This window comes from Octodon degus, unplaced genomic scaffold (assembly GCF_000260255.1).
Source record: "Octodon degus isolate 3935 unplaced genomic scaffold, OctDeg1.0 scaffold00282, whole genome shotgun sequence".
Taxonomy (NCBI): domain Eukaryota; kingdom Metazoa; phylum Chordata; class Mammalia; order Rodentia; family Octodontidae; genus Octodon; species Octodon degus.
The window spans coordinates 551,075-563,099 of record NW_004524858.1 but is presented as its reverse complement, the minus strand read 5'-3'; the positions used below and the strand labels follow the sequence as shown (position 1 = coordinate 563,099).

Genomic DNA, 12,025 nt, shown 5'->3' with positions numbered 1-12,025 from the left:
GCCGCCGCCCCCGCCGCCGCCGCTGCCGCCGCTCGAGGCTCCTCACCCGCGGCCGCGCGGGGCGGGGATATGTAAATGAGCCAACGGTCTCCGCAGCACTGCGCCGCGCAGGCGCAGGACGCGGCCGAGCCCTTGTGCGCAGACGCACACCGCCGTGGCCTCGCCCCCTGCGCAGGCGTGCTGCCCGCTGCCTCGCGGGGACGCTCCCTAAGGCGGAAAACTTCCCCTCCGAGGTCAATGACGACGGCGAACGGCCCAGAAAAGGCAGCAGAGGCGCCTCGCTAGTGTGCAGCTCTTGGCTTTACCTGCAGTTGCGGTCACCGTTGGTTACTCCGGGTGCGACCTGCCTGGCTAACGGCGGCGGAGGCGTTGCCGCCCCATTGCGCGTGCTCGCGTACGGCGGCCGGAAGGGGACAGAGGCAGGGCGGCGGGTGACAGCTGCGCGCCCCACCCTTTCCCCACGTGGCTGCGACAACAGGGTGAGAGTCGGCGGCGACGGATCCCAGTCGCGCGCTGAGTAGGGAGTGGGCGCTGTGGGGAAGGGCAGGTGATGCGGCATGGTTCTAGGGGACTTGGTTTGGGGAAAGGAAAGAATAACAAGTCCCTGGGTCCAAATCCCCCCACTTAGGCCTGCTTTTCATTCATTTTATTTATTCATGGGGTACCGCCCTACGCCATAGAAGCAAGGAAGCTAAAGCGGACAGGAGGAAAAATAAGTGAACCAAGTCACTATAGGCACAGGATGCTTTGCAGATAATAATGAAGAGTGATGGGGTTGCTTTCAGGTTTGTTTTGTTGTTTTGCTTGGTTTTGCAGTTCTGGCGAGGGGACCCTGGGGCGCAGTGCTTGAGCTACATCTGTAATTTCGGTGTTTTTTTTTTTTTTTTTTTTTTTTTTTTTTTTTTTTTTTTTTGACAAGGTCTTGCTAAATTGCTTAGGTTGGCCTGAAGCTTGGGCCCCTCCGGCCTCAGCCTCAGGTAGCTGGAATCAGAAAGATTTTTGAGGGCCGGGGAGATGCCTCAGTAGAATAAGCGCTTGCCTGGCAAGCACAAGGGCCTGAGTTCGATCCCCGGTTCCGCAAAAAAAGAAGAAAGCTATTGAAGTTTGTTCCTTGGGCAGCTAGCAAGGATGAGAAAGAGGGTGCTAGTAAGGAGGCTAGAGGGCAGTGGGAACCCACTGCAGGGTTCTGAGCAGATGCCCGAGGTGACGGTGGCCTCCCTTGCCTCATGAAGGGAGGAGGGAAGCGCAGAAGTGGCAGGTGAGGCTGCGGGGGCAGGATCGTGAGTGGCCAGCCTGGAGAGCCCTGCAGAGGACTGAGGCTGGAAAGTGTGACATGCCTGTGGCCAGGCCCCGTACAGTCAGTGGGACCTCGCTAGGCTCCAGTGGGGTGTGCCCTGAGTCCAGAGCCCTGCTGGCCAACACTGCGGAGGTCTCTGAAACAGCATCCCTGCCTTTTTCACCTTTGGCCTCAGAAATACTTAGTGTCCCTTCCCGGGCTCCCTGCTCTCCTGGCTCTGACAGATGGGGAGTCTGATGCCCTGTGCCCCCCAGAAATCTGCTGGCCAATTGGCTTCTTCAGCACAGAGTAAGGCACAGGTATTTATTAAGCAGCACCTCTAGGCAGATCCTCTTTCCAGTGCTCTGTAGGGTCCTAGTAGGTCACCCTGCCTCATCCCTGAAGGCCTGAGACCCACAGGGCCACCCCTGCCACCCCAGGGACACAGATGGCACGTTCACATCCTCTGCTACCTCCCCCAGACAAATGTGTGGGCCAGAATGCCCATTTTCCATATGGCCTAAAATGACCCTGGGGCTTGTGCCAGGTTCCCATACCACTGTCATAGCCACCTCCTCTGTACCCCCACACACAGACTTTTTGTGTGATGTGTGATTTTAGGATGGACAAGAGAAAAAAAAGCCAGGGGCCAGGGATGTAGCTCAGTGGCACAGTGCCTGCCTGGCAAGTGCGAGGTCCTGAGTTCAATTCCCAGTACCAAGGAAAAAAAGAGAGAGAGAAAAAAAACCAAACCCAAATCATTCAGAGAGAGAAACAAATGTTCTTAAAAACAATATTTGTATAATTGAGAAAGCAGATCATGGACTACATATTAGAAAATAGTATCATAGGGCTGGCCAAATAGTTCAGCAGATTAAAGCTCCTGCTTAGGCAGATTCAGGGGCCAGGAGTTTGATCCCCAGGCCTGCCATGCGGGCCCTGCCCCCAGGGATGTGCTGAGACCAATTGAGACTGGGTGTGGCGCACCCCTGTAATTGCAGCAGTTGGGAGGCTGTAAACAGGAGGATCACAGCGAGTCTGATCTATGCAGTGAGACCCTGTAGACCCTGTCCTAAATACAAAGAAAAAACTCCAAAACCACCAGAAAATAGTATCATAGAAAGTATAGCTCAGGGGCTGGTGAGATGGCTCAGTGGTCTAAAGCACCTACTTAGAACAAGCTAAGCAAAGCACAGGGACCACGGTTCAATCCCCCAGCACCACATGCCAGCCAGCCCCGCCCCCTGGTGGGCTGAGCTGGCCACACACACACACACACACACGCATAAATAAATAAAATTAAAAAAAAAAAAAAAAAAGAAAGTATAGCTCAGTGGGAGAACACTTGCCTCATATGGGGCCTAAGTTTCCCTTCCCATTCCAAACAATAATAGCAATAGGAGTAACAGCAATAATGTTGTATCAGAGGCGAGTTTCCTGTCAGATTTCATCTGTAGCCAAACACAGTGCTCCACACTTACTTATAATTGCACCTCTCTGAGCGGATGAGGCAGGAGGATCTCAAATTCAAGCCCAGCTTGAGCAATTTAGTGACTTGGTAAAACCCTGACTTTGAAAAAAAAAAAAAAATTCATTTGTGCTGTGGAATAGAGCAGGCTCTTTTTAAATACATGCTGAGGTTATTAGGAGGGCTGTGACATGATTGTGGCGTTTTTAGTTACTAGAACATTGGGTTTGTTTTGCTTACAAAAAAATACATCATAGGGGGCCTGGCCTTAGCTCAGTTGTTTAAGTGGCTGCTTCCACAAAGCTGTCAGCCTCAGGTTGCTGTAGTTCGATCCCCACAACACTCCAGCCAGCCAAACCACCCCTTAGGGCATTTAGAGCAAAAAAACAAAAACAAAAACAAAAAAACATCATGAGTTTGTGTTTATGTTTCTAGTTCAGTATTTAGGAGTTCTGGAACCTTTCCTCCATCCTTGTTGACGTTTACTTAATGGTTAACATACATTATGTATGTTTTGTTCTGTGCATATGTCTCAATCACTTTCTCCTTGCTAGGACAGAATGCCTGATGCTGCAGCTTGGGGAGGAGAGGGTAATTTGGGCTCAGTGTTCCAGGGCTGGACGTGGCTGCAGTGTGCAAACAGCCAGTGGGAGGGGTTACTGGAGGAAAGGGCTCAGCGCTGCCGGCCTGGAAGAGAGAAGGGCCCCCGGTACTTCCCAGCCCCCGTGGGCCTGCCTCCTACCTGCACCAGCTGGGGAGTTTTGGGGATTGGTGGATATAGAGGCCTCTTATCCAGTCGGCTCCCAGAAGCCCCACCTGTGAACTAGCACAAGCCGATTCCAGAGGAACATGCCTAGCACCATTTCCCACTGAACACCAGCAAGCTTTTCATGTGCAGCTTAGACTCCCCGCAGGGTACATCTCAGTCAAAAGGTGGATGGTGCTCCACCAAAGATGGTTTGACTGAACAATTTGCCAGCATAGCAGTGCTTTGCAGCCAGGTGTGGTGCCACTTGGGAGGCTGAGACAGGAAGATCCACATGAGTTCAGAGCCAGCTTGGGCTGCATAGTGAGTTCAAGGCCAGTCTGAATTACATAGGGAGACCCTGTCCAAATAAAACACCAAGTAGTGTTTTTGTCACTAATGGATACAGAAGCCAGTCTGGAGGTCAAAAGGCTCTCTGAGTTAGGCCACCCTGGGCCTTGGGGGAGCCAGAGGGAGGTGGCACACCTGCCAGGCAAAGATCTGAAGAGTAAAGCAATCTGCTGAATGCAGTGATTTATTGAGCACTTCTTAGATTCACAAAAAGACAGAAAGGAGCTCATGCATGGCACAGGTGGGAGCTGGAGATGGTGCCCACAGTGGAGGGTCTTTCTTCCCTGAGGCCGGCACCCCTAGAGCATGACGGAGCAACGCAGAAGCTCACATCGATCTGGATCTGGAGATGGAGTGTCAGAGCTCATGGCCATCCGGGAGGGCAGCTGGGGAGCCAGCGGGGCCTCCCGTGTTCAGACAGGCGCAGCGCTGGTGGCCGATGGTTGCTTTGCGACGGGCAGCACCCGCGCAGAGCCCTGGTGCAGTCACGGGCGCCCTCTTGCCGCAGGGAGCTTGGTGCGAGCCGCGCGTGCAGGTCTCACACGGTGTGCGTGTGGATGGCACATGCTGGCCCTCTGGGGAATGTGTTTTTCTTTGTGGCAGAAATATAGTTTTTAGAAAACTTATTTTGTAAGTTTGTTGAAAGGGTCTAGGAAGGGCCAGCCAAATAGCTCAGCAGATTAAACAGCTGAAAAAAATAATATAATAATAATAATAATAATAATAAAATAAAATAAAAAAATAAATAAAGTGCCTGTAAGCAGGCAACAGGCACAGGGGCCAGGGGTTTGATCCCCAGGCCTGCCCTGAACACCCTCGTAGACTCTTCCCTAAAAATACAAGGGAAAAAAAAAAAAAGAAGGGGTCTAGGGTAGGTTTCCTAGGGCAAGGCCGTGTGGGAATCACACTGAAGGGCCGCCTCCTGGTCACCACATGGGCACAGCGGCCATGTGCTCATCACACATGTGGACTCGGAAGGAAGGAGGTTGGAGCCGACGTGCACCGGGCGGCCACTGTCCTGCTCATGTCTGCTTTGCAGCCCTGGGCACTGCAGCCCATGCTGAGCTCTGTCCCTGGCCTTTGTAGTCCCCTTTAGTCTTCGTTTTGAGGCAGGGTCCCACTAGTTGCCCAGCATCTGTGCTAATGTGCAGTCCTCTTGTGTCAGCCTCTGAGTGTATGGCACTGATTTTTTTTTCTTTATGAAGACATACAGTGCATCCTCAGTTGGACAATTGGACTTCCTTGGGCGAAGCAGTTCTTGTTTTGTTTTTTTGTGACAGGGTATTGCTTTGCAGTTCAGGCTGGTCTAGACCCAGTTTGTAGCACAAGCTGGCCTCAGACTCGCAGTGATCGTCCTGCCTCAGCCTCAAGTGTTGGGACGACAGGCATGTACCACCACACTACTTTTTCTTGGATAAAGTAGTGACTGGGCTGGGACCATGGCATGTGTGCTGTCCTCTTGGCACTCCGGGAGGCCGGCGCACATCAGGCCACCCCTCCTGGGCTCTAGATGCTGCATGTCCTAGGTGGTGGGGCCCGGTGTGTCGCATCCCCCCAGCTGGCCCAGTGCTGCTGCCTGTCCCACCAAGGCGTCTGTCACCTTCTCGGCTACAGGCTCAGATGGCCTCCCGACACATCACCCAAGAGACCTTTGATGCGGCGGTGTGCGAGAACATGGAGGAGTTCGAGATGGGGCCAGAGGAGGCCGTGAAGGAGGCTGTGGAGCAGTTTGAGTTGCAAGGTCAGGCAGTGGGCTGGTCCTAGGCCAGGGGTCCGAGAGCAGTGCAGGCCGCTCTCCCCGGGCCCCTGTCACCCCACTCCAACACTGATTCTGATGCCTGCTGGGCCCTGGGCTCAGGAAACAATGCTGCCTGCTTCTCTGCCTCCCCACAGCCCGGCTTAGGCAAAGAGTCTCAAAGGGGGTCTCCAGCTGTGGGATGGGTGCCCATGGAGAGCATGGTGGGGGCTGTTGGCAGCAGCATGGGGATTCTGGAGATGCCTACCTCAGCAGAGCCCAGGGCGGGTGGCTGGCGACAAATGCCCTTTCCTGCTTGCTCCACAAGGGAGGAGCCCAGACAGGAGGGAGTTGGGGTACAGCCTCTGAGGGGAGCCCAGCCTCTTGTGGGCTGCCATGGGACCAGAGGGACAGGAGTTCCAGGGAGGCCATGGGTGTCACCTCATTGCCCAGGCACAGCATGTGGGGACACAGCTCACTTTGCCACAGTCCCTCTGCCACTGTGTCTTGCTGGCTGGACTGGGCACAAGGGATACAGACTTGAGAGCTGGTAAGACTCTGAGAACCCTGGAGTGGAGCAACCCCAGCAGAAAGAACATGGGGTGGGGCTCTGAGGGGGCCCAGAGGGTAGCATGGCAGCTGGGTTCCCATGTCTCCATCTCCTTGCAGGCGTGGATCTGAGCACCATTGTGAAGGTGGCAGCCAAGGCCTCTGCTGATGGGGCCCTGGGGCCCACACATGCTGTGGGGCAGGTAGGGTGGGAGCCCCCTTGGGGGGCGGGGGGAAGGAGGTGGAGAGTGATCCTTGTCCTCCCAGGGTGCCCAGCCAGCTGGGGCCAGCTTCATGTCTAAGGTGGGTGGGACCCTGTGCCAAGACCGGGTGCTCTGTGCTGGTTGTCACCATGGTGAGTGGTGTCTCTTGCTTCCCCGAGAGAGGGGTACAGGGACGCACATCTGCATGAGAAACACCACGTGAGGCTGCCCCTCATGAAGCCAGCGCCGCCACACTTGGTGGCAGCATGCATTTGCTTCCACCCTCAAGGCTGGTGCTGGGGAGGCTGAGCCCAGGCACAAAAGCCGGAGCTTATTTTTCCTTGCCAGTATCCTGCCATGTCTTGCCTTGCAGAAGCCTGAAAACTGTTTCTTTCTTGTCCATTTCTTCTATCTTTTGCAAGTAAGGTGAAGATACCTACTGGAACTTGGTGCACTTGTGCATGCCCATAACCCCAGCACTTTAGGAGGCTGAGGCAGGAGGACTGCAAGTTTAGGTCTCGCCTGGGCAATTTTACAACCTTGTGAGGCCCTATTTCAAAACAAAAAATTAAAAAGGGGTGGGAGTGCAGCTCAATACTAAGGCTGTCCCCTTCTCTAGGCCCTGGATGACTTGCAGGAGGCCGTGGCTGGCTCGCATCCCCGGGAGGTGTCAGCCCACCTGGCCCGCATCTGCGAGCAATGCTGTGAGGACAGGGCCTGCCGCTTCCTGGCGGCCCAGAAGGGGGCCTACCCTGCCATCCTGGCCGCCTGCAAGCTGGCAGCCGCGGGCGATCAGGGCCTCCTGCTGCAGGCCCTTGGTGCCCTGGCAGCACTCACCGATGGCCAGCCTGACCTCCTGGATGCCGAAGGCCTGCAGCTGCTGGTGGCCACACTGGCTCAGAACACTGAAGAGGCTGCCCTGACCTGTGCTGGGATCCGCTGCGTGCGCCATGCCTCCCTGAAGCATGAACAGAACCGGCAGGCCCTGGTGAAGGCTGGAGTGCTGCCCCTGCTGACAGGCGCCATCGCCCGGCACGGCCGCCACACCGACGTGGTCAGGGAGGCCTGTGGGGCCCTGCGCGTCATGACCTTCGACGACGACATCCGTGTGCCCTTCGGCCGTGCTCATGACCATGCCAAGATGATCGTACAGGAAAATCAAGGCTTAAAGGTCCTTATCAACGCAGCCAAAGGTAGGAGCGACAGCCACAAGAGCCAGCAAGATTGGGGCTGTGCACCAGCTGTGGCCAGGGCAGTGTAAGCGGGTAGGGTGCAGCCCTCAGGGAGCATGTGTAAGGCTGGGGCTCTCTCTCTGAACCGCACAGAGAATCGGCTCCCCATGCACAGCATTGGGGCTTGGGCTGTAGGTGTTGTCTCCCAGAACTTGGTTCTGCCCACGTGGCGGGTGGACAGGAGGCGGTGCGTGCCCCTGCTGCTCTGGAGGACTTCCAGGCCAGCACTCACTGGCCAGGAGCTGCAGCCTGGCACAGGACTCTACTGGTGGCTACCATGGTGGCTCCAGGTGGTTCTTGGGTGATAGCCTAGGAACAGAGCTCCGGGATGGAATGTTGTGCCGCGTGGACAATGCCCAGGGCCCCAGCCCCAGGCCCATGGAGAAACCAAAAGGAGCCAGGCATGGTGGTCCACACATGTCGTCCTCCCAGCACTCTGGGAGGCTGAGGCAGGAGGATCCCAAGTTTGAGACCAACATGGGCAACTTTGAGGTTCCCTGCCAGAACGTAAATGGAATGTAGCTCACCCTGGTTCAGGTCTCAGCATGGTATGCACGCTAGCATATGTGCCTCTAAACCCACACTGTGTTTGCTTGTACTGGGCCATAAGCCCTCATGCGCTTTATATTCCTGGCTCCAGGATGACCACAGAGAGCTGTCACAGGTGGTCACTGGCTTCTGACCTCTGCTGTCCCTGCCTCCACTCCTCTCAGAACAGGCTTGACAGCCTCGCTCCCTGCTGCTGCAGGGAGAAGCAGTTTCTGTCCTCTGGCTCTGCTCCAGGGCCAGGCCCTGGCCATCTGGCGGGAGGCGGCCTGCCTCAGTTTCCCCTCCACACCTCTGGAGAGAATCAAAACAAGTCCTGACCATCTGCAAAGTCAGGCTGCTTTTCTAAGTAGTTTGCATCTTTCCTGCTTATTTATAGCAGCTGAAATTAGTCAGGCTTCTACCAGAGAGGCAGACTGGTAGCAAGTGTGTCTTTCTATGAAGCCTTCCTTCTTTTCCTGGCCATATGGGGGATGGCACCTAGCGCCTCACACGTACTAGGCGAGCGCTCCACCTCTGAGCTGCGCCCTAGCCCTCTTGTAGTCCTTTATTTTGAGATAAGGGCTTGCTGAGTTGCCTGGATTGCCCTTGAATTTGCCATCCTCCTTCCTCAGCCTCCTAAGTAGCTGCTCTTACAGGCGTGCACCACTGCACCTGGCTAATGTTTTAGCTATTTTGGTACCAGGGATTGAACTCAGGACTTTGAGCTTGCCAGGAAGGCTCTTATGCTGCTGAGCTATCTCCTGAGCCCTATTTATTTATTTATTTATTAGTACTGGGAATTGAACTCATGATCTGTGCTTGCAAGGCAGGTGCTGTGCCAGAGCTAAATCCCTGGCCCCTAACATTTTGTTTTGAAATACATTTCCTGCGTTACCCAACCTGGCTCACAGTTTGTGATTCTCCAGCCTCAGCTCCGGAGCAGCCGAGCATGTGTGGCTGAGGTTGGAGTCGATGAGCAGCGGCGCCTTCATTTCCTTCCTAAGGCCTTCAGCTGGCTGGAGAGGCCGATCCCCCTCCGCCGTGACACGCCCTGTGCTCCCAGCTGAGGATGACTTTGTGAGACCGTGTCTCAAAATAATATATTTTACAAGGGCTGCGGTGTGGCTTCCTCAGTGAAAGTGCCTTCTAGCATGTGCAAGGCGGCAGGTTCCATCCCCGGCAGTAGCGCCCTCCCTGCAAAAGGCAGCTGTAGCCTGTCTGCAGAACACACCACTGTACATCCTGAGCCCCAGGAGGGCTGAGCCCTGCCAGGTGACACTACCTGTCACTGACCTCTGCAGGGCATGACCTGTGTGCCAGCACAGCTGACCCATGTGCCCAAGTCAGTCTCAGTCCCTGTGCCCCCCTGTGGCTGCTGGTTGCACTTGGGAAAAGTTCCCACTGCACAGTCCAAAAAACTAATCTCCACTGTTGGCCTGTAGCACTATTCTGGTTTGGCTTAGGCTTGGTCTGGGCCTGTGGCACTATTCTGGTTTGGCTTAGATTTGGTCCGGACTTCATTTGCTGTGAGGTGGGAGCCGGGGAGGGCACAGCCTCTTGGCTCCTGCAGCCACCAGCAGGGGGTGCTGCAGGCTCGGCCACATGAGTCCCTAGTCCCTGACACCATACTGACTGCACCGCTGTCTCCCACAGCCTTCTCAGACCACCCAGGGGTCCTGGGTGAGCTCTGCAGCACCCTGGCCCGCTTGGCCGTGCGCAATGAGTTCTGCCAGGAGGTGGTGGACCTTGGGGGCCTTGACGTCCTGGTGACCCAGCTGGCCAGCTGCAATGACCACCAGGTGGGGCCCGCCGGTTCCCATTCTCCTGACTCATGAAGGCTCCTGTCCCTCTAGGTTCCAACCAGCCACCCCTTGCTGGAGCCAAATACACAGCCCCTCAGTGTCCTCTGCACCCATTTCCTAGAGGATGGGGAGCGGTGGGGGGGGGACAGTAGAGGGAGTAACTGTTGTCCCAGCCAGGGCCCCAAGCCCAGCATGCACCTGGGCCAAACTGGCCCCGCAGTGTCCCCAGAGCCAGGCAGGGTGTGTAGGTGTCCGGGTGACTGGGCCTCACCCCTACACAGGACCTTGTGAAGCAGGTGCTAAGTGCCTTGCGGGCCATCGCGGGCAATGATGATGTGAAAGATGCCATTGTCCGTGCCGGTGGGACGGAGGCTATCGTGGCTGCCATGGCCCAACACCTGGCCAGCCCCCAGGTACCTGCAGGGTGGGCAATGCAGGGCCCCAGCCAGGGCTACCATCTGCGTGAGGCCCCAGGCTGCAGCAGTAAGGTGGCTGGGCTCTGGGCTGGCCCTGGGGGCCTTGGATGACTGCCCACACCCCTGGAAGTTCCCGTGGGTCTGGTCCCTTGCGCCCCCCAGAGCTGTGTCAGTGCTCTTCTGTTATGTGCTGTCTTGCACAAGTGGCCGGAGGCCCCGTGGGAGCCACAGAGCCCCTGGAGTGTCTTGGGTCCGGGTGCCCAGGCTCTTGTGCTGCCTGCAGGTGTGCGAGCAGAGCTGTGCAGCCCTGTGCGTGCTGGCGCTGCGCAAGCCGGAGAATAGCCGGGTCATCGTGGAGGGTGGTGGTGCCCTGGCGGCCCTGCGAGCCATGAAGACACACCCTCAGGAGGCGGGCGTGCAGGTGGGCCTCAGGGCACAGCTGGAAAAGCCCCTCCTTGTCCCTGTCCCTGTCCCTCTATGCTCGGGGCCACAGGGCCTCCACCCTTCCCATCTCCTGAAACATGCTCTGCCCTCCCCAGCATGGTCCCTTTCCTATCCCCTTTTCTTTCTGTTTACTCATGGTTTTTTCCTTTCTCATGTTCTGGGGCGGGGGCTGGAACCCAGGTTCTCGTGCAAGCCACGCAAGCACTTTGCCACCAAGTTGCACCCCAGTCTTAGGGGCAGAGGGGACCCCGGCCCAAGCCCTGCCTGCTGTCGGCTCATACCCCCTTTCTGCAGAAACAGGCCTGCATGCTCATCCGCAACCTGGTGTCCAGGAGCCAGGCCTTCTCCAAGCCCATCCTGGACCTGGGCGCCGAGGTGCTCATCACGCAGGCGCGGGCGGCCCACCAGGACTGCGAGGATGTGGCCAAGGCTGCCTTGCGGGACCTGGGCTGCCACGTTGAGCTCCGGGAGCTGTGGACCGGCCAGAAGGGTGACCTGGCACCGTGACCCCAGCCTGGGGTGGCTGTAGTCTGGTGGAGTCACGTGACTTGGGAGCACTCACCTCCCTGCCCCATTGTTCTGTCATTGCCATGAGCACATTACGGGCAGGCACTGGAGGGGAGGCGTTAAATGGCCTAGTGCAGGGCCCCCCTCCCTGGGCCCCGACAACTGGGTGGGACATCACTGTGCTGCCCCTCTGGTGTCGCAGAGCCCGTCTGAGCATTTCTCAGGGGCAAAGCCACATCACCCGCCCGACTCCTGGCACTTGGCAGCCTCTGGCTCAGTTCCTGGCACTGCTGCCATGGGCCCCTGGGACCTGCTCTGGGTTTCTCACCTGTACATGGGTCTCCAGTGCCTGGCTCCTCTCAAAGCGGCACAATGTCTGATAATAAAGGTCGTCTCTGGACACTGGAAGGGGTTCTTCCTGGCTCTGATGAGCCTCATGGGGCAAGGGAGGGTAAGGTCCACGGAAAGCAGCCAGGGGTGTGCAGTGCCCAGTCCCTGGGAGACATTGGGGGCCAGGAGGGCTCGGCAGACACCCCACCTCAGGCCGTGAGCAAGGAACATGACCTCTTTGGACCTCAGTTTTGATCCACTAAATCAGGAATGGGTGACAAAGCCCTCTGAGTGCACTGCCACCTGTCTCCCCAGGTACTGCCCTGCATGGCCCCGATTGTCATGGTCCTGCTGGGTGGCTTTAGCACTCTGCTCTGGGCCTCAGTTTCCCCACTGTAAGATACTATCACCCAGGACCCCAAAGCCCACCCACCATTCC

At 56.8% G+C, this 12,025-nt stretch overlaps 2 protein-coding genes across 5 annotated transcripts in view; one reads left to right on the top strand and one right to left on the bottom strand.

Moving 5' to 3' along the window:
- Positions 1 to 393, bottom strand: part of Sugp2 (SURP and G-patch domain containing 2) — a 22,551-nt gene extending 22,158 nt beyond the window's left edge. For both annotated transcript variants that reach the window (XM_023707179.1, XM_023707181.1), the window contains exon 1: positions 306 to 393. The gene's annotated coding sequence lies outside the window, so the exon portion shown is untranslated. The remainder of the gene's footprint in view (positions 1 to 305) is intronic.
- Positions 394 to 396: 3 nt separating this feature from the next.
- Positions 397 to 11,656, top strand: Armc6 (armadillo repeat containing 6). 3 transcript variants are annotated; one of them, XM_023707182.1, is made up of 8 exons: positions 397 to 479; positions 5,455 to 5,581; positions 6,245 to 6,327; positions 6,947 to 7,520; positions 9,741 to 9,886; positions 10,171 to 10,302; positions 10,589 to 10,726; positions 11,044 to 11,656. In XM_023707182.1, the coding sequence occupies exons 2-8, from the start codon at positions 5,461 to 5,463 to the stop codon at positions 11,254 to 11,256; spliced, it is 1,407 nt and encodes a 468-aa protein (XP_023562950.1). In that variant the 5' UTR covers positions 397 to 479; positions 5,455 to 5,460; the 3' UTR covers positions 11,257 to 11,656. The 3 variants fall into 3 exon arrangements, with proteins under 3 accessions (XP_023562950.1, XP_023562952.1, XP_023562951.1); XM_023707184.1 differs by lacking the exon at positions 397 to 479 and adding an exon at positions 491 to 785; XM_023707183.1 differs by lacking the exon at positions 397 to 479 and adding an exon at positions 5,191 to 5,225.
- Positions 11,657 to 12,025: the final 369 nt, after the last annotated feature.

Coding starts and splice junctions, on each gene's coding strand:
- Armc6 (XM_023707182.1), top strand. CDS start 5,461: ATGGCCTCCCGACACATCACCCAAGAGACCTTTGATGCGGCGGTGTGC. Junction 7,521..9,740: donor CCTTATCAACGCAGCCAAAG/GTAGGAGCGACA, acceptor TGTCTCCCACAG/CCTTCTCAGACCACCCAGGG. Junction 9,887..10,170: donor CCAGCTGCAATGACCACCAG/GTGGGGCCCGCC, acceptor ACCCCTACACAG/GACCTTGTGAAGCAGGTGCT.